General features: G+C 52.2%; 2 protein-coding genes across 3 annotated transcripts in view; one reads left to right on the forward strand and one right to left on the reverse strand.

Annotated features, from left to right (window-relative positions):
* Nucleotides 1–83: 83 nt before the first annotated feature.
* Nucleotides 84–3,988, forward strand: SHISA4 (shisa family member 4). Its single transcript, XM_084786644.1, has 6 exons — nucleotides 84–178; nucleotides 395–499; nucleotides 860–1,031; nucleotides 2,063–2,196; nucleotides 3,083–3,250; nucleotides 3,472–3,988. Exons 2-6 carry the CDS (start codon nucleotides 427–429, stop codon nucleotides 3,516–3,518), a joined length of 594 nt encoding a protein of 197 aa, XP_084642770.1. The 5' UTR covers nucleotides 84–178; nucleotides 395–426; the 3' UTR covers nucleotides 3,519–3,988.
* Nucleotides 3,989–8,883: 4,895 nt separating this feature from the next.
* The window catches only part of LMOD1 (leiomodin 1), a 41,613-nt gene continuing 30,021 nt past the window's right edge, over nucleotides 8,884–20,475 (reverse strand). Inside the window, exons 2-3 of one of the 2 annotated variants that reach the window (XM_084786557.1) lie at nucleotides 10,426–11,932; nucleotides 8,884–9,625 (exon numbers count right to left, since the gene is read on the reverse strand). In XM_084786557.1, coding sequence (XP_084642683.1) covers nucleotides 9,603–9,625; nucleotides 10,426–11,932 — 1,530 coding nt within the window. In that variant the 3' untranslated portion in view covers nucleotides 8,884–9,602. Of the gene's footprint in view, nucleotides 9,630–10,425; nucleotides 11,933–20,475 lie in introns of both variants that reach the window. The other variant, XM_084786556.1, reaches the window with a different exon arrangement.

Below are 20,475 nucleotides of genomic sequence, written 5' to 3' on the forward strand. Positions count from 1 at the left end.
CACCAGGATCTGTGTTTCTGGAGTCTGGGATAATGATTGGTCTCAGGAGAGGGGCGGGCACAGGGCATGGCCAGGCCTCCCTGACCGCAGGGCCCAGCTGTTGGCTGTACCCTTAAGGGCTCAGACTGGAGGTGTTACCACACTGTCGGAGACAGAGAGAGCAGGGCTGGGTCTTGGGGTGAGGGGCACCCGACGGTGCGACGGTGCTGAGGCTGGGTGGGCGTCGCTGGTGGGCAGACCCCTGGGCGGTGCCCAGGCAGGGTAACTGCAAACGGGGCGTTAGTCCCGCCCCCAAGGAGGCGGGAGAGAAGCTAGAGCCTGGCCGCGAGCTGGGCGGTGCTGCAGCTCCCGCCGGCCGGCTTCGTCCAGCTTTGTCCTACGGCCCCTTTTTCAGGCCGTCCTGGCCGCGCCCAGCCCCCTCCCGCCATGCTGCCCTCGGGGCCCCGCGGGTCCGCGCCGCTCGTTGCCGCCGTCCTGCTGGTGCTTGGGGCTCCTCTGGGTAAGGGACGGGGAACGACACGGCATGGGTAGGGAGGGATGGCTGGGGATGGGATGGGAAGAGGTTAAAGGTACTCGCCGTGTCCCCAGAGACTGTCCTCCACAGGCTATCGTCCTGCTGTCCACGAGCCCCAGATGTTTCCCACTTGCTCATGGAGCAGGAAGAAAGGGTCCTAGGAGGTTAGACAGTGGGAACCTGACCCCAGGCCCGGAGTGCAGCTTCAGGGAGAGAGGTGCTCCTAGGGCTTCGAGGCTGAGCCCCTCAGGGTGGAAACAAAAATGGGCTTTCAGCTTCCCACGGCAGTGGCCGGAACTGAATCGGACTGATGTCCACTGGGCACCCCCCCACCCCTGCCCGCAGCGCTGGCGAGTGAAGACTGCTTGTGGTATCTGGACCGGAATGGCTCCTGGCATCCAGGATTTGACTGCGAGTTCATCACCTTCTGCTGCGGGACTTGCTACCATCGGTACTGCTGCAGGGACCTGACCTTACTCATCACCGAGAGACAGCAGAAACACTGCCTAGCCTTCAGGTGGGCTGCGGACTCCCACTCCACCCCCTCTCAAGAAGCCTCCTGCTGGCTCCAGTGCCCACCTCCACATTCTTAGCTGAAGGAGTCACCAGGACTCCAAATGGTGACAGAGCAGGGTGGTTGGTGTTAGTTACCACAGGCTTGCCTGGGCTCTTTCCAGAAGCTCTCTGGATCCTGACAGGCCCTGGGAGGGAGTGTACTGGGTTAACACTCAAACTGCAGAGAGGCTTTGTAGAAAGAAGCTCTGGCAAGAGGGCAAAGACGTGGGTTTGTTCCCGGCTGGCTTCCTACTAGCAGTGCCATCCCAACTAAGACGCTTGACCTCTCTAGATCATTGTTACCCTTTTAGAGAATATGGAAACTATGAAAGTTGCTAGCCAGGACTGGTGGCTCACACCTGTAATCCCAGCACCCAGGAGGCTGAGGCAGGAGAATCACCAGGAGTTCCAGACTAGTCTGAGCTACAAACTGAAACTGTCTCAAAACCAAAATGAAAACAGAGTTGCTGAAATTAAAGGTTTTGTTAACCCTCCCCCCACCTAGCCCAGCACTGAAGGTTGGATTTAGGTCCTCACACATTCCAATATGCTACTATTAAGCTACACTCCAGGCCTCCAAATTAGTGGTTTCAAGCTTTTTTTTAAAGGGAGATGCAAACGTATAAAACACATATAAGGGGACTGTCAAGTGAGATTTGGTAATAATGACCCTACGTTATTTCAAAGGATCCTTTGGGTCCAGCACATTTTAAAACTAAACAATTAAGTTGTAGATGTAAAAGCAGGCATAGATGAGCACACTACAAATCCCAGCATGCCTCATACTACTTACTAGCTAGCCTCTTGGACAGCACAGCCTCTTGGGAAGTGGAGGTCTCTAAATCCGCTAAAGAGGGTGGGCAGAATTAATCCCACAGGGAACTCCAAGTTTTAGCATGCTGTGGCTCCCTGCTGACCAGGAGTTGGAGCCAGCACAGTGAGGACTCCCTCTAAGAGTGTCGGAAGGTGAGAGGACCTGTTTTTTGTCTAAAGTCCCAAGACCATAGCAGGCATCGCTTCTGCTGTAATCCTCTTTGTTGCTGTGGTTGCCACCACCATCTGCTGTTTCCTCTGTTCCTGCTGCTACCTATACCGAAGGCGCCAGCAACTCCAGAGCCCATTTGAAGGTACGCACAGTTATCAGGCTGGGCTGGAGGATGGGTGAATGCTGTAGTAGCAAGTGTGTTTGTGCATGCCTGCACGTTGCCACCCAGAAATGCGTGCAGACAAACCCTTGAGTATTAGACTGTGTCCAGAAACGTATGGGAGCATGTGGTTGTGCCCTCATATGTGCACGCACATGAGCATTCAATGGCGCACAGGAATGCATCTGTTGATGGTAAGTGTGGCTTTTACGTGTGGCTGAGCCTATGGGGGTGGGGTCTGTGGTAGTGAACATTAATTGGGTGTGTATTTGAGTGTTGCATGTAACCACCTGATAAACACAGTGACACCATATGGGATGGGTGTGGGAGGGGAGGACTGGAGGAGGACCACAGTGGCAGCTGTGCTGGATTACAAGGTACCATCATCTGGTGCTGCCCACTTTCTACCCAAGTGGAACATCCCCAGGCTAGACTCTGCCTCCTGGGGGCTCTGAAACCTGCTGAGGGGAACAAACTTGATCAAAACAGACTGACCCGCTTAGCCTCATGCATAGCTTCCTGTTCAACTCTGGGCAAGCAGGCTTTGTCAGGCAAAGGCCACAACTGGCTACCCAGCAGCCTATCAGACAGTTGCTGGGGTACTCACCTTGGTTTCCTGGACAGGAAGAGGTTTCTGTGGGAGTTGAGTGTTTGTTTGTTTATTGTTTTTTGTTTTGTTTTCTAGACTGGGTTTCTCCTGTGTAACAGAGCTCTGGCTGTCCTGGACTCTCTTTGTAGACCAGTCTGGCCTCGAACTCACAGAGATCTGCCTGCCTCTGCCTCCAAGGGCTGGGATTAAAGGTGTGCGCCACCACCGCCTGTCTATGGGAGTTGAGTGTTTAAATGATGATCCTTGTCCCTCTTCTAGGCCAGGAGATTCCTATGACAGGCATCCCAATGCAGCCGGTATACCAATACCCCCCGGACCCCAAAGCTGGCCCTATACCTCCACAGCCTGGTTTCATGTATCCACCTAGTGGCCCTGCTCCTCAGTACCCTCTCTACCCAGCTGGGCCCCCAATCTACAACCCTACAGGTAAGTGCACTGCCTGGAATCCTTGTTCCTGCTTGTCCCCACCCCTTACTCCAGGACCGCCCTTACCCATCTCACTGGTTCAATCCCTTCCGGTGCCCCTTCCATATATTCTTGGAACCTTCTAGACATCTCTTCCCATGTGATCTGCACAACATAAAGGGGGGGAGAATACTTCCTGTCCTCTTGTGCCCCACTGACCCATTTGTCTCCTTGGTTTTCAGCTCCACCCCCCTATATGCCACCACAGCCCTCTTACCCAGGAGCCTGAAGAAACAGCTGTGGCTCTGCTCTCCCTTCCATGATGCTGTTTTTGGGACATTCCCCATCCTGTATCTGCATCCAGCCCTGGGGGTGGGCATGGGTCTTCTAGTGACCAGGTCCCAGATCGAGCCAAGCCTTGGGCCCTACTAGGAACAGAGCCCCCAAGAAGTGGAACATGAGCTGAGTTGGAACCAGGCCATGGATGAGGGGTGGGTTGGGAGGGCTCGGGATTCATGAGCTATTTTTAATGGGAGACAGGGGGTAAGATGAGAACCTGGGTCACAGTCTGTGTTTTCAAGTAGTCCCTCTGCTCCTAGGATCCTGGTCAGAAAGGTGGGGCCGCTCCTCTTTGCCCACTTTGGGCTGAAGTGGAGACAGTGGCGGGCTCTGTCAGCACCTGGCTACAGCCCTTTCCTCTGGATGCCCCACCGGCCAGAGCTCAGGCCTCCTGGATTAAAGCTGTAACGCTATAACTCATGTCAGTGGAATCATTGGCCCCTTCTCTTAACCCTGCCTTCTGCTGAACCTAGACTGCCGCCTGTTCCATATTCCACAGCAGGGGAGGGGAGCACCAATGGGAGAAGAGCCCCACTGGGGCAGAACCCCCGAGGATCCTTGGGCAGTTTTCCAAAGCAATTGAAGTAGATGTATGGCAGCTAGAAAGAAGGTACTCGCCCGCCTCTGGGACATCTGAGGCACTACCAGCTATATTAAGGCACCTCTCCATCCAAGTACACTTAGATTGAAATTTGGCTCCCAGTACTGTCTGACCTTGAGCATGCCTCTGAATGCCTCCAAACCCCAGTGCCTTCCTCTATAGAAAGGGAGCCATAGCTGCCAGAAGGGTGATATACAATGGAATTGGAACTATGAATCCGTTCTTCCTTCCTGATCAGAGGCGCAGGACTGGAGCCAAGTGCAGAACTGTGGCCACCCAACAGACCCCTGTAAGGCACTTGTGTCAACTCCTTGATCCTCATGGGATGCTAAGGTGTCAGGTCCTTCAGGTCCGTGCCAGGGTCCAGGGGGGTTAGGCATAAGGGCTGCAAAGGCTTCCTAGAAGAAGTGACCTTGGAGTGGCAGTGGATGCACAGGGCTGTCTGTCCATCTTCCCTTGCTCTGGTCCTTGAAGTCATAGCTTACACAGAGAAGGAGATTCTGCTGTTTGGAAGTTTGGTATTGCTGGGAATGGGACCTGAGGCCTCAGGCATGATGGCTAAGTGCTCTGCTACTAAGACACACACTTTTTCGGTTTTGTTTTATTGAGATGGGGTTTCTCTGTGTAGCCCTGGCTGTCCTAGACTCCCTTTGCAGACCAGGCAGGCCTCGAACTCACAGTGATCCACCTGCCTCTGCCTCCCAAGTGCTGGGATTACAAGCGTGCACCACTGTGATTGAAGGACACACCACTTTTAATTTTTTTTAATTTAATTTTATTTTATGTGCATTGGTGTTTTGCCTGCATTTGTCTGTGTGAGGGTGTTGGATCCCCTGGAACTGGATTTACAGACAGTTGTGAGCTACCATGTGAGTCCTGGGAATTGAACTCTGGTCCTCCAGAAGAGCAGTCAGTGCTCTTAACCACTGAGCCATGTCCCAACCCCTCCAAGACCACTTTTAATAGTTTTGATTCAAATAGGGAGAATGACCCCCTTCTCTCAGTTCCCTAAGTTCAGCTCCCCCTTTTTTTTTCAACCACCCTCAGGAAATCTAGCCCAGTGCAGCCTCGGGCTTCTGGCTTCCAGCAGCCCCCTAGGTTCTAAGTGGGGCCTTTGTATTCACCATGTCCCCAGGGCCCCCTGCAGCCCAGCGGGCATTTTCTCTTATTACACAGCCTAGAAGGCAGAAGCTTTGGGGCCGGAGTCATAGACTCCCTTGGGCAGGGGTCTGCCCCTGAGACAGTTCACACCTCCCTATCCTCAGTGAGAGCAGGGGACACATGAATTTGCCCCCTGAACCTGAACCTTGCCACAGAGGAGCAGCTCATACTCCTGAGGACACGCCGCGGCCCACAGCTGCACATCTGCTTTCCCTCTGAGGGCAGTGGGTCATACTTCAGGACACCATCTCTGCCTGGGTCTGACGTGGGGAGAGGTACAGGACAAGGTTTCGGAATCTGCAGGGGCACTGATGTTAATGGATGTAGGGCCCTCACAGAATTCATTGTCCCTGAGTCAACGTTCTGGAACCCACGACTTTTGTTGCTTTGTAGTTTTGGGGGGGAGGGCAGGTTTACACCAGTCAGAGGCGCAGGTGGAACAGAGCTGTCTCCAGTTAACACAGCAAAGCACTGGAACTAAGAAGGCCCAGTGTCCTTTAGTCCCACTCGAGAGGCAGAGACAGGCTGATCTCTGTGAGTTGGAGGCTAGCCTGGTCTACAGAGTGAGTTCAGGCCAGCCAAGGCTACACACAGAGAAACCCTGTCTTGAGAAACTCCAAAAAAAGGAAAAAAAAAAGAATTCTAAGAAGAAAGAAGAAGCCTTGCAGTGGGTGGGGGAAGGGAGCTGCAGAGTCTTGACACATAGTGGCGGTTTTGGGTTTTTTTCTTGTTGTTTTTTAGTGAGGGAAAACATTCCATCTCCCCCAAACACTCTGATTTCCAGCCTACTCTATGTATCTTATTGGAGAGTAAGCAGAGCCCAGCAAGGCCCTACCCATCACTTAGCACCCCTGAGAACCACAAATACTTCAGAAAGACATGGAGAACTGGTGGAGGGAGGGACATTGGCCCTTAAGAACTAGGGGCCCCAGTGATGTAACTTAGGGTCTTGCTAGGATAGGAGGAAACACTGAACAGCCAGCCTAAGGGGTGGTATAGACACTGTGTGGGGCCCTGGACTTGTTTCTCGGCTGAAGCACACACAAGCCCAGACAGACATGGACCTGTTGAGGTGCTGCAGGTGTCTGTCTAGGGTCGGGGTGCAGAGCTCCAAGGGATTGGTAGGGGGTTGGGTGCTGGGAGAGGGCTAGGGCCAAGACAGCATGGGAATACAGTGGGGCCAATGGGAAGGTTAACTAAGAAAAAGAAGTGTGGTAGTTGACTAGAAGGGAGGCATCCGGGCAAGCAGACGTTTCTGATGGGGAGGGAAGGAGGGCAAGGAAAGGAAGGAGGTCTGGGGAGGAGGGAGTTTCAGGAGGAGAGAAGGTTTTGGGGCAAGCCGAGCCTCCTAATGGTGTAGCACCCCTGGGGCCTGACTTCCAGGTTGATTACAGCTGGTTAGCATCTGCTATCAGGGGGGTGGGTTGTGCTCAGTACTCCAGATGGTGACAAGAGAACTTGGTTTTCCAGAAAAGCATGGTCTTGAGTGATTGGTCCATGTCCGTGTCCAGACCTTAGTTCTCAACCGTGGCCAAGCTGAGCGTGGCGTTCCCCCGCTCGGCCAAAGACCTGGAGCCCTTTGTTTGCCACAGCTCATCATAGGCTGATGAGCTCCTGTGACAGCAAGTAGCATGAGATCCTCAGCAACCTCCCATGCCCACTTATGGCCAGTGCCAGGCAGACCCTTATCCTAGCCCGGCGTCTCCTGGCCAGGGAAGGCGGAGCCAAGCAAGAGCAGGAGGAAGTGCATCTCGGTTTGGAGACAGGAGACATGGAATGGAACTCCAGCAAGAACAGGAGAGATGGGAAGCTGAGGAGGCTGAGGTCAGGTGTTTCTTCCGGATCTGGATGACCTGCTCTCAAGAGGGCGAGGCGGGGCGGGGATATAACTTTTCTATGTCTAGTTCTGGCTTTCCTCAGTTTTAGGAAGGAAAACACACCCGATGCGTGATTGCTGGTTTGGGTGAGGCAGGGAGACGGCAGAGCGCACAGAGCAGGCAGAAACGCTTCTGCGAATCCCGTAGGTCCTGAGCGCAAGCATCCGCCCTCACGTCGCGCAGTCCCGCACTGCGCCGCCAGTCACCTAGAGTGGGGCCTGCGTCGCTTCCCCATCTCTGGTCTTCTCCCCTGACATCTCATAGCCCAGGTCCAAGCTTCAGGCTGATCTGAAAAGCAGGAAAGCCTAGGACGCAGTTTGCCTCGAGGTGGCGCTGCGCGCCCGCATCATGTTTAAACGCCCTTAGAAATGATTACATCATCCAAAGCCTAGAGGACTCTGGGAGGCCGAGGTAGGGAGTGTGTCCCCACCCCCGACCTAAATCGGGTTTCAAGTTTAAAAAAAAAAAATGCAAAAGTGAAAGGGTCTAAAGAAGACTTTAAGGCTGGAGATTGACCTGGTGCGATTGTGTGTGTGTGTGTGTGTGTGTGTGTGTGTGTGTGTGTGTGTGTAATACTATCTCTGATCCGTTTTCTCAGAGGCAGAGAAAAGACCTCAATCCTGCCTCTTATTAGCCGTGTACCCATGTGCAGCTGATTAAGTCTATGTGCAAAGCAGCGAGGCTATTGGATTCCACATCACAAAGTTGAAAGATAAGCTGAAGCACCTGTAAGCATCTAGCTAGTGGCCTGCATCATCAGACGCAGACTCACAGGCTTGGCTACAAATCATACCCTTTGAGATCTGGGAGCCAGCGCTGATATCTCTCCTCCCCTGGACCAACCCATTACTTAAGCCGCAGGCGGGTTGGGGAAGGATGGGTTCAGAGTGTACCCTGGGATCTGAGTTGACCCTCTCTGGTTTCAGTCAGACCTAGAACAGCTAACTATTCTACCTCCTCAGAGAGATGGGACCTCACCCATATTCCAGCTGCTTTGATCTCTGCTATTGAGGAAAACATTTTTAAAATGGAGGCAGAGCACTTGTCTGTGACCAAGAACCAAGGTGGCAGTTCCATGGTGCCACAGATATCTTCAGGCCAGTCAGTCAGAAAGAGATAGTATTGGGGATAGAACCCAAAACCTCCATACTAGGCTTAGAACCTAGCACTGAGCACAGTACATTGCATGTGTTCCTGGTGACAGCTGTGGCAGCTCTGGGGCAATGCTAGAGATGGGCAGGCGCCTGTGGCCCTAAGTCGCAGTGGGCAGGTGCTGCCCCTCACTGAGTCACTCTATTCTCTGCGCTTTCCTTGGCCTATAACTGCTGTGAAGAGCTGGTCCTGAGCCCACAGTAAGGAGAGTCACAGCATGATCGTCCCTGACTGTGCCTAATATAGCCATCCCAGGGCCCTGTGTGCCTCTCTGCCCCTGAGGACAGCTCTGGGCACAGAGGCAGAGAGCCCTGGAACATCGATCAGGTCAGGAGGTTGACTCCTTAAGAGTTCAAGCTTTCCGCTGTACTGCCCTTTCTGCAATGGTACACAGACTCCAGAAATGATGTCCACGGTCACCTTGAATGGTTTGGCAGGGAGCCCGAGCTTTTGGAGGCCTTCTAGGGAACCTGGAGTGAACATTAGGGGCCATTAACACATGAAAAAAGGTGAGGCATAGCCGCTCGCAGCTAAAAGTCTGTATATATTATCAAAATCTTATGGAAAAACAGATGTATAGCTATTTTTACAGCAGCAGGTGGTGTGAAGAAAATGTCTGCTTTGGCCTCAACCCTTCAGGTCCAGCTGCTGTCTGTCTTTCTACTCCCATCTGGAGCCTACCCTATCCGGCACTGTCCAACCATGCCTGCTGCCCAGGCGTAGCAGATGGAGGGGTTTGTAGCATCCTCGGCACCCCCTGCTCTGCCCTTGGACCCCCATACTCTCCATCTTACTGTTGTCCCATAGAGTGCCACTGGCCCAGCAACTTTGCCCCAAGGGCTCCTCAGAGGCCCGAATCCTGGCCCTGGCGCATGGAGGCTGGGGTGGATATGTGGTCCCTGAGAGACATCGTTTCTGCATCACGAGCCTTTGGCAGCATGCCTGCTCCTGGCCACTGGGCAGTACCATCTTCTCTGTAACATGCTTTTTAAAGGACTCCTCTTGCCCGACACATCAGCTCCAGGTTTTCAAAGCAGCTTTTGGAGAGCCTCAGAGACAAGGAAAGGAAAGTGAGAAGAGATGAGGTGTCCTCCCTCGAGCGTGGCCCAGGTCATGAACTCTCCCATGGTGGACAGGAAGAGCTGCAACAGCTCAGCCAGGGTTGGGTGGCGGGGGTCTGTGTAGCCCTGGGACGAGAGTCTAGGCAGTCATGGCATTGACACGAGTGCCTGGCTGCCTGGTCCTATTGAAGCAGCTTGGGCACCTCTACCTGGAAGGCAACACAGAGATGGGTTAGCTGAGGGAAGCCAACAGGCTATCCTAGAGTGTAACTCCCTTCCTTCCTTGCAAAAGGGTACCACCCAAACACCTCAGTATGTGTCTGTAGGGTGATGTCAGCAAGTGGCCTCTGGATTCCAGCTGGGTTTTCCTTTATGTTCTGGTCTTTAGTCACAATGGTAATGAGGGAAGTAGAGTATCCAGTCAGGAAGATGGCTCTAGATTCTGTCACTCAAGTGGGACTTCCAAGGAGGCAAGGAATGTAAGAGTCAAGGGATACAGAGACAGCCATGTGTCCAAGGCACTGGTAGTTAAAAGTAGACTCTCCTAGGGGTGACCTTTAGGATAGACTGGCCTGTGGACTTAGGCTGATCCTGAGCATAGACAGAATAGAACCAAGATTGGTTTTGTTTGAAATTTAAAAAAAAAAAAAAAAGGATAAAAAATAAAAATAAAAAGATGTGGCCTTGGGGGCTGGAGAGTTGGCTCAGTGGTTAAGAGCACTGTCTGTTCTTCCAAAGGTCCTGGGTTCAATTCCCAGCACCCACATGGCAGCTCACAACTGTCTGTAACTCCAAGATCTGACACCTTCACACCAATGCACATAAATTAAAGTTAAATAAAAATATTAAAAAAAAAAAAAAAAAAGACATGGCCTGTTGGAGGCTGGATGGCCCAGAGGCCCTGCAGCCTGACATGGGCTCCTCAGTGTGTGTTCCCTGTGTACCCTACCTTCTCCTACAAGCCTAGGCCTGTCCTGGCCCCAAAGCTGTGCCCACCACCACCACTTGCCTTCTTCAGCTGCTTAAGGTTGCTGGACCGGATGGCGGCCAGGAGCTGGTCACGAGAGTTCTTCTCCTGGGCAGGGAGCGCTTTGTCTCCCATCTTCCTTTGCGTAGCTGGTGAGAGTGAGTTCTTTAGATTCTCCATGATGAGGGGCGGGGCCAGGGGAGGGGGAGGGGGAGGCGGGGCTGCCGGAGCGCCTGCTTTCTTGGGTGAGTTCTTTGGAGTAGGCTTTGGGGATGGCTGGGGTGAGGGTTTGGGGGAGCCCTTGGCCAGAGCCCCAGCTTTGGGTACCTCCAGCCGGTCCTTCTTCTCTCCACTGGCTTCCTGGGCCTGCTTCTGCTCTTGCAGCCTTTTCTGTCGCTGTTTATCCATGTTGCGGCTTAGCAGATTGGTGACCGTCATTCTGGGGCCGGCCAGCTCAAAATGGTAGCCCAGCTTGAGCAGGGTGGTGTTCTCCTTGAGCAGCTTGGCGATCTCCATCTCAGTCTTGCCCCCACAGATGTGCCTCTGGTTGTGAAAGCGCAGCTCTGTCAGCGTGTTGTTCTGCAGCAGGGCCCGGAAGATGGCCAGGATGCCTTTGCCTGTGATGTGATTGGAGTCCAGGTTGAGGCTGGTGATGGTCTTGTTGGCCTTGAGCATTATGGCAACGGCAAAGGCCACGTGGTCATCAGCCCGAGTGTTGGCCAAGGCAAACACCTTGACCACGGTGTTGAACTCCAAGGCCTCAGCAAACCGGACCAGGATTTCGTTGGTGATACAGTCTGAGTTGTTGACATTCACCTCAGTCATCTCTGGGTCGTTGTTCTTTACTTTCTCCAGGGGTTCATCAAATATGCTGGGAGCTGCTTCCTCTTCTGCTCTGGCTTGCCCGTCAGAGGGCTTGCTGGGGCCACCGAGGGCCTGCTTCTCCGTGGCTATGCTCTTGCTTTCTTCCCTGACTTCCTTATCTGGTCGGGTCTCTTCCTTCTTAACTTTTTCATCCTCCTTTCTCAAGTGTCTGTCCCCACTCCCCACTGCCTCATCCTCTGGCTTCTTGTCCGTGTTCTCGCTTGACTTTTTCAGCCTTCCATCCTCCCTTGGGGAGACTGTGTGCCTGCTCTCTGCTGTTAGCTTCTCCTCCTCCTTCTTGCTGGCTTCCTTCACCTCCTCTCTCTTCTTGTCTTTGTCTCTGCTCAAGCCCATGGTCCTGACACCCCCTGCCTTCTCTTCCTCCTTCCTCGTGGTGGACGCCCTGTCTTCTCGGCCTTCCTTCCCAGCCTCCTTCCTGTCCACCGCAGCCCTGACACGGCCCTTGTCAATGCCCCTGATGACCTTTTCTTCCTTCGGCTTCTCACTTCCTCTGCTGTCAGCCTCCTCCCGATCCCTGGAGAAGCTTTTCTTTAAAACCCCCTTCTTCGGCTCCTTGCCCAGGTCTGGGTCCTGTCTGGGACCTGGGGCCTTTCTGCTGGCATCACCTCCCTTTTCCTCTCCGTTCTTGGCATCCGTCTTCCTCCCCACTTGCTTGCTTTCCTAAGAATTCAGAAAAGAAAAATAAACATGCAGGGCTGGCTACAGAGGGAGGACCGTGGGTGTGGGGACCAGCCAGGGAGGGGCTGTGTAAGTGCCCTTGAGTCTCTCAAGGACATTAGATTTGGGGAAGGTTGACAGGTTGTCTCTGTAGAGTTCTGTAGAGACAAGACTGGGTCCTGGCCTCAGAGAGTGGACTGACATCAGACTCACGGGCTCAGGGTTGGGCCATGTGCAAATGAACGGCTTCAGAGAGCACAGCATCTCCACAGGGCATTCTTAGGCCTTTTCCCTCACGGGTGAAAATTTTAGAAGTTCCTGCTACACACATGGTAAGCTGAGGCTTGTTTATAGAGTTGAATGCTCATCATTATAGACTTGTTTGCATTTATCTTATTTTTTTTTTTTTAAGGATGGAAAGATGACTCAGGGGTTAAGACACTGATTGTTCTTCCAGAGGACCCAAGTTGGAGTCTCAGCACCCACGTGGAGTCTAAAAACCCATATGTGACTTCAGATGCCCTCCTTTGGCCTTCCAGGGTACCAGGCATGCAAGTGGTACCCAGACATACATACAACCAGACAAAATGCCTATACAATAAAATAATTTTTAAAAGACTTATTTATGTTTGGCAGTGGTGGCTCACACCTTTAATCCAAGCACTTGAGAGGCAGAGGCAGGTGGATTTCTGAGTTTGAGGCCAGCCTCGTCTACAGAGTGAGTTTCAGGTCAGTCATGCTTACACAGAGAAACCTTGCCTTGGAGAAAAAAAAAAAAGCTTATTTATTTATTTTGGTTTTTGAGACAGGGCTTCTCTGTATGGTCTTAGCTGTTCTAGACTCGCTTTTATAGAGCAGGCTGGCCTGCCTCTGCCTCTCCAAGGGCTGTAATCACAGATGTGTGCCACCATGCCCAGCTTTAGTTTTATTTTTTAAATGTGTGTTTGCCTGCATGTTTGTATGTATGCTGCATGCTTGCAGTTCCCACAAAGGAAAGGAGAGGGCATTGGATCTTCTGGAATTGGAGTCACAGAAGGTCATGAGTACCTGTGTGGGTGCTGGGAACCCAACCTGGGTGCTCTGCAAGAATAGCCAGTGTTCTTTATTTTTTTATTTTTTTTTATTTTGTTTTGTTGTGTGTTTTTTTTCTGTTTGTTTTGTTTGTTTTGAAGAGGCAGAGTTTGGATGTTGAGACAGTGTCTCACTATGTAGCCCTAGCTGGCCTGGAACTTGCTCTGTAGACCAGGCTGGCCTTGAACTCACAGCAATCCACCTGCCTCTGCCTCCCGAGTGCTGGGATTAAAGGTGTGCACCACCATGCCTGGCTTGTCGTCTTTATTGTTTAGTAAGAACTTTGATAGAGCCAAGTATAGTGGCACATGCTTGTTTCAGTACTAGGGAGGCAGAGGCAAGCAAATCACTGTGAGTCTGAGGCCAGACTGGTCTATGTAGTGAGTTCCAGGCTAGCTAGGGCTACATAGTGAAATCCTGTCTTTAAAAAAGAAAGGAAGAAAGAAAGGAAGGAAGAGCTTTGCCAGGCACAAGGCCTTCTCTGGAACCCACTGTGGGCAGCCTGTCACCGTTGGGATCTAGGATTCTGTGACTACACTTTGGCAGACACTGTAGCCTGGAGAGGCCTTGAGATGGAATCAGCTGAAGATAGCAGAGGCTTGAGTGTCATAGGCAGCGCAGGCCACCCAGCACCTCCACGGAGCCCTCTTTCTTCTTCTACAGGTTTCCAAGTCTGTGCCCATTTCCCTGCAGCGCTTGCTTTTCACTGCTACTAGAGCCCCAGAAGAGACAGGCTGTCTTAGGAGCACCTAGGATGGAGAGCCACTAAGGGGCGCTAGGGAGATCCGTTCCTGCAGCATTTCTTTTCTTGTTTATTATGAAGAGACTGGGAAGGTCTCTTTCTTTCAATTGTGCCCAACTTCAAAAAGAGAGAGAGAGAGAGAGAGAGAGAGAGAGAGAGAGAGAGAGAGAGAGAGAGAGGGGCAGGGTTTGGAAGACGACCGCTCCATGGCACCCTCTGGCCTTGCAGCCCTTCCTTACCCCCACCCTTCCCAAAGGGGATGGAGAAGAGGTTGAGCCTGTGGAAGCAGCTTGTGGCTGCATTGCAAACACACTGCTAGGGGCCAGCTCTGGGTTTCCTCGGCTTCTCTGCCACAGTCACAATAGGCAGGCAAGGGCTGGAGGCCAAGAAGACTGGGCCCCTTTCAACCGTAAGCCCAGAGAGTACAGCTATACTGAGTGTCACCGAAGCTGTGTGGTGGGAGGGACAGAGCACCTTCACTCTCACTCTGGCTCCCAGGGAGCTGGGTCTGGCCATCACATTACCTGGAACAGCTTTCCATTTAGGGTGCCTTTACAAGACCTCCTTAGAATAGCCCGGGAGTCACTTCTCCCATCCCATCTCACCAGGCCCATCATGCCTTCCCTCTCATTACAGTGATGGTGGAGAGCACTGGCTGAGCAAAGCTCTGGGCGTCTGGCCTGGGAGAGAGCCTGCTGCCTCCCTTTTTCTCTCTGTTCCCCTGGGTGTACCCATCCGCTGCTCAACACTTCTCTAGAATGTCCAAACTGCTTGGCTCACAGGCTTGCCTTCAAAATCCACAGAGATGACATCCTGGGCAGGCTTAGGCAACACTGGGGCTCAGGCTCAACTGTCTCATTAGCAGACGTAAGTCAATGGAAGAGTATCTAACCTTTCCCATACTCCTCTTGCCTGAGCACCACACCCTCACAGAGCCTCACAGATCACCCCCACCTCTCATCCCTGCAGACCCTGGCTCCTTCTCAGAATCCCCAAGCAGGACAAGTGTGAGCTCTACATTTTAACCCTTTTTCTTCCCATACCTCTCCCCCTTTGACCTCATGAGGCACCAGCTGCCACTCATCCAGTTATACCCCTGAGCTGGGGGCTCTAGGTTGACTGAGATCTACCAAGAGGTGTGCCAACACTTTAAAAAAGAACCAAATGTAAAACAGGCTGAGTGGGGGTGGGGAAACGTTGATTAATCACTGCTTTCCTCCAAATAGCCCGGAATGAATGGGGCTGTGGCGTGTTGGAGCAAGCGCAGGCCTGGGAGCTCAGACCTTGCCTTAAAAGGAGAAGGAGCACAGACTGCTCCCAGGCCTGGGATTTTGCAGAGACCAGCTCCTTGCACACAGCCAAACCTCCTCCTTTATGCTTATCTGAGAGGGAGTCTGGGCTGGCCGCTTGCTTTTGTTTTTTAGAATTAGTGGTGCGCGTCCTGATGGCCTCCACGTGTTATTTTTGCTGGTGTTAGTTATCTCTAGGTCTTGCCTGACCTTTCATCATTTATAGCAAAAGGAGTTTAGGTTAAATGTAAACTGAGAACTCAGGGGGACGAAGGTGTATCAGCCTTCAAATGGGAGATCTAGGTAGTATGACTCTTCCTTCTGGGAAAAGCTTAAAGTTTACAGGAAGCCCAGAGGGGTGGGTCTGGAGTCTAGAGTCATGCACAGAGACTAGACCATGGAAAGGATGACCGTGGAGGATCTCCGGTGGCCTGTGACACATGCGTGGGACCTCTTCTGGGGGTCAGAGGTGAGAAGCAACTCCTCACCTGTTTCCTCCAGGCCTATGGCCATATGATGGTGTCTTATTTGCTAAAAGCCCTGGGGATTTAAGTGAACAAAACACAGCATTGTCCCTATCACCAGGCCCTCTTGAAGCTACTTCCTGTAAAGTCACATCTGATGACAGAGAAGCCACCATGTCAACATTTCCAGTGCCAGAAGAGGAGAAGAGAGGAGAGAAAAGGAGGGAGGCTTGTCTATTTGAAAGTCCCATGACTGGGAGCTCACTGAAGGCAAGAGCCAGGGTCTCTGTGCTATGGACCCCTGTTAGCTCAGGCTAACCCTACCCTAGCTATCTCTTTCTTCGCCTGATGATGAGGAGTCTTCCCAGGAGTCTCCTTGGCCCCACACATCTGTGAAGAGTGAGGAACAAGTTTGCAGATGGCGCTAGGAGAGCTGCTCACAGGAAGGCTGGAAGGGAATTAATGGCCTTTGCTCACAAGGCCCTGCCCTCCCCCGCACCTTGCCTAGGAGGCAGGGATGCCTTCAATGACCACCCTCCTCAGCTGTGATCCCACTGCCTCCAATTCAGGCACCTTTGCTTCTTCCCTAAAGCGAGTCTGCGGTGACCCTGTTTCAGAGGCTCGGCGCCACCCTTATTGCATTTTCAGAATCTTGGAGGTCCTGGAAGGCTTTCCAGCTAGAGGCAACCTGATTGCCCCAGCCTGAGCTCCAGATTAGGGTAACGACTCTGGGTCCCCCAATTTGTGTTTTTCAGACATTCTTTGCAGGCCTTAATAATGCTGGTGTTGACCTTGGTGGTCTGCAGCGTGTCACAGCACAGGCAGCCTCAGTGTGGAGATCTAGGGCTTGGCAGGTCTCCTCTTCCCTTTGGCCCCAGCCAGCTGCTTCCTCCAGGATCAAGGCTGGTCTTTTATGAGGAAAGCAAGAGAAGCACATGGTCCCGCTTCCAGAAGGAAAACCCCTCGCCACCTCTCCATCCTGGTCTTATATGTTCTCTCAGAACCCAAAATCTTGGTCCTTTGCTCTTCCCAGGAAGCTACCATGCCCTACTCCTTCCTAGCTGCCCCATGACCTCCAAGTCCAAGTCCCCAAAGCTGCTAGTGTCATCTGTTTGCAGAAGGGAGGGCAGAGAGGAGCTAGCCACAAATCCCCTGGGATAGCAGCTCCCTTTCAATCTTGTGTGAAGGGCAAAACGGACAGCCCAGCTAGGGCTAGTGAACCTCTCCAGGCTCCTGCCTCATTCCACTCGGAGTGACAATAAAGATTCCAGATTCTTCTGGAGGGTCCTCTGTAGCATTCCCGGTGCACAGAAGTGCCCTCTGTGCATTGGTGGTCTATGGTTAATAGCCCTGCTCTGAAGCAGCTCATTATACAGATCTACTGCCATAGAAAGCCACCACCTCCCTTCAGCACAGTCAGGAAAGCCTCAGAGTGTTCTAAAAATATTCTGCTTTGGAGGTACGGAAACCCATTGGGTCTGCATATGGTCCGCCTGTGTGCAAACTCACCTGTGCCTCTACGTAGTTGTGTGCCCCTCTGAACCTATCGTCCCGTGCACAACAGAGCTGATCCTCACCTAGCTGGGTGCTGGGGCCAGGATTCAGATCAAGCTCCCCTGCCAAGAAGGGCTAAGAAGGAGACACAGTATGACTGCTCTGGAAGCCTTAGGAAGAGTGCTCACTGGTGTGGTGGCACACGCCTTTAACCCAAGCACCTGTGAGGCAAAGGCAGATCTCTGTGAGTTTCAGGTCAGGCTGGTCTACAAAGCAAGTTTAGGACAGCCAAAGCCACACAGAGAAACCCTATCTCAAAATAATAATAATAATAAGAAGAAGAAGAAGAAGAAGAAGAAGAAGAAGGAGGAGGAGGAGGAAGGAGGAGGAGGAGGAGGAGGAGGAGGAGGAGGAGGAGAAGAAGAAGAAGAAGAAGAAGAAGAAGAAGAAGAAGAAGAAGAAGAAGAAGAAGAAAGAAAAGAAAGAAAAAGAAAAAAGAAAAGTGTTCACTGAAGCCATGATGCCATCATTAGGGTCTTATCCCTTTGGCCTACTTGAGACCTTTTGTCCCCTTTACTTAGTGTTTTAGAATTTTATAGTAGGTAAAATTGAACACTTACCCAATGGCCAAGGGAACTATAATTTGAACTTTTTCATGGAAAAAGAAATGACTGTATCTCAGATGTCAGGGTGGGGGTGGGGGCTACCTGGAGATTAAGAAATTGGGAAAAGACCAGGATGCTTTGGGAAGCACCCCCACCCCCCATTGCATGCCAACTTTACAGCAATCCCTGTGAGAATTAGGGCCTAAAACAGAATTCCTCATGTGACCTAAAGGCTTTGCCATCAGCTGATGTGGGGCTGCAGCCCTGCCTTCTCACAGGCTTTTTGCCAGTGTCACCTGTAGGCCTGGGTTGATCTCAACTCACAGTGTAGGATGACCTTGAACTTCTCCTGAGTGCTGGGATTGCTGGAGTGCTTGCCACATCTGGCTCATGGTGTGTGGTAGATCAAGTCCAGGATCTCGTACATACCAGACAAGCACCTCTACCAACTGGGCTACACTGCTGCCTCCTCCCAGTACTTTCTGAGCATGCAGAGGGCTCTGTGCCCAGGGAGCTCTCAGGCCCTGACCAAGGCAGGAAGGCGTATGAGACACCCAGCGAGGCCCTTGCACAGCCTAAGAGCTCCTTGGGTGCTTGTTGCTGATGACAGCCCAGTGCACCATCCTCAGAGAGTCCTCAGGAGACTGTTAGGCTCAGGCAGACCCTCCACACCAGAGATTAGCTGCTGCCTTAGCCAGCCCTGCTCCCACCCTCAGCACCTGGACGAGAGACACATACAAACACTCCCTTATCTCCAAAGGCAACAGGCCACAGATCGTAGCCTCCCAAGTGCTCAGGGCTTCAGAAGGGTCACGTTGGACACCCAGGGAAGCCTGCCTACCTGGTGAGCGAGCCAGGCTAGTGAGAGGCCAGGCGTGGATTCAATATATGAGGAATGATGCTAAGAAGACTGTATTATCCGTCTTCTTTAAGGTTCTTGGAATGGAACCCAGGGGGCTTACATACACTAGAGAAAAGCTTTATCACTGGATCATCTGGTCCAGATCAAACCACCACCCACCCAGGGCAGTCACAGGGCTGAGAAAAGCTGTGACCCTTCTGGTACCTTCAGTGCCCTGCTGTGGTCAGCCCACTTGAGCAACAGTGGCCTACGCTGTGTGGATGGAGGTGGAGGAGGCACAAATCTCTGCAGAGTTAGGATGCTGCAGCCCCAGATGGTCTAGGAGCCTTCCTTTGGATTTCATATCTAGGAGAGGAGGGGCCTTCCCAGAGGAAAGGGTGAAGAAGCAGGCAGCATCAGAGACAGAAACCAAGGCCGGAGGTCGGAGTATTTCTAATTTCTCGCCATTGGGAATGAAACCACAGCGCAGGGGCTTCCCTGTAGGCTGCCTTAGTCTGCCATGTTTCTGCGTTTGTTCCCCCACTGTTTCTCCACAAGACACTTAACATTGGGGCTAAAATAAAATGAGCAGTGATAAGAAAACCAGACTTGCAAGAGGAGACCCAGCGGAAATGTGGGAGGCTCTGCAAGTGAGCTGAAGAAGAGGCCGGCAGGACAGCAGGGATCCTGACAGAGACAGTCCTAGGAGGTGGAGAGCCAGAAGGAGGCTCCATGCTGGCAGGGAGGTGTGGCTGATTCCTGAAGGCTAAAGGGGCTGGCCAATGGATCCAGGGCACATCCCACTTTGTGTGTGTGTGTGTGTGTGTGTGTGTGTGTGTGTGTGTGTGTGTGTGTGTGTGTGGTCCCCCTTAGGCCTCACCTTTTTTGCTCCTTCCCAGCTCTCCCTACAGCTTTGTCCGTTGGCACGGGCATTTCTCAGCCCACCTTCTCTGGGTCTCAGTCTCCCCATCAGCCAGAGTCAGAATGAGCCTAGACCAAGGTCTTTTTGCGGGGGGATGTTACCCAGCAATCTCTTCCCCCTGTGCCACTGCCCCACAGATTCCCTTACCTCCTTCCCTTCTGTTAGCCCCTTCCTCAGTTTCTCCGCCTCCTCCAATAGATCAGGAGCACCAAGTATATGTTATTAGTCACTGGCTGCCCAGCACACAGCGTAGAGCGCACAGTATCTATTCTGGCACACAGTAGGTGCTTAATAGTGGTGGAGTGGATGAATGAATCATTGAGAGGATGATGTCCGCTAACTGAAGCCAGATATTAACGTAGGATGATAAAGGCCAGGAGAGCCTGTGGCCAGACGCAGTGGCCCACATCGATACCCCAACATTTGAGAAGTGGAGACAGAAGGATCAGGAGTCCAAGGCCAGCCTCAGCAACATTTCAAATTCTGAGTTATCTACATGGGCTATTTGAGACCATTTAAAGGGGTGGGAAGATAGATAGATAGATAGATAGATAGATAGATAGATAGATAGATAGAGAGCAGAGGAAAGAGAAAATAATAAGACCGAAGCCAATGTGGGCAGTAGTAGCACATGTCTTTAATCCCAGCACTTGGGAGACAGAGGCAGAAGGATATCTGTGAGTTCGAGGCCAGCCTGTCTACAGCGGGAGTTCCAGGACAGCCAGGGCTACACCGGGAAACCCTGTCTCCCAAACAAACAAAAACACTGAAGCCAGCGAGATGGCTTGGTAGATAAAGGCGCCTACCATCAACCCTGGTGACCTGAGTGTGATGTGCAGGACATGGAAGAGGTGAGAACCAAACTCTTGAAGGTTATCCCTGGGGCTCTATGTGTGCTGCACATAGCACACTTGTTCACATAGAAAACACAAATAAAAAAAATGTAATAAAGTACCTTTTAAAGGTTTTGGGACTGGAGAGATGGTTAAGCAGTTAAGTGGTTAAATGAATGCTTTTTGCAAAGGACCTGGGCTCAGTTCCCAGCACCCACACTGAGGCTCACAACCATCTCTAACTCTAGGTCCAGGGTCTATAACACCCTCCTCGGGCCTCCTTTG

This window comes from Acomys minous, assembly GCF_964271855.1.
Source record: "Acomys minous genome assembly, chromosome: 1".
NCBI lineage: Eukaryota > Metazoa > Chordata > Mammalia > Rodentia > Muridae > Acomys > Acomys minous.

Coding starts and splice junctions, on each gene's coding strand:
- SHISA4 (XM_084786644.1), top strand. CDS start 427: ATGCTGCCCTCGGGGCCCCGCGGGTCCGCGCCGCTCGTTGCCGCCGTC. Junction 500..859: donor GGTGCTTGGGGCTCCTCTGG/GTAAGGGACGGG, acceptor CCCTGCCCGCAG/CGCTGGCGAGTGAAGACTGC. Junction 1,032..2,062: donor AAACACTGCCTAGCCTTCAG/GTGGGCTGCGGA, acceptor TTTTGTCTAAAG/TCCCAAGACCATAGCAGGCA.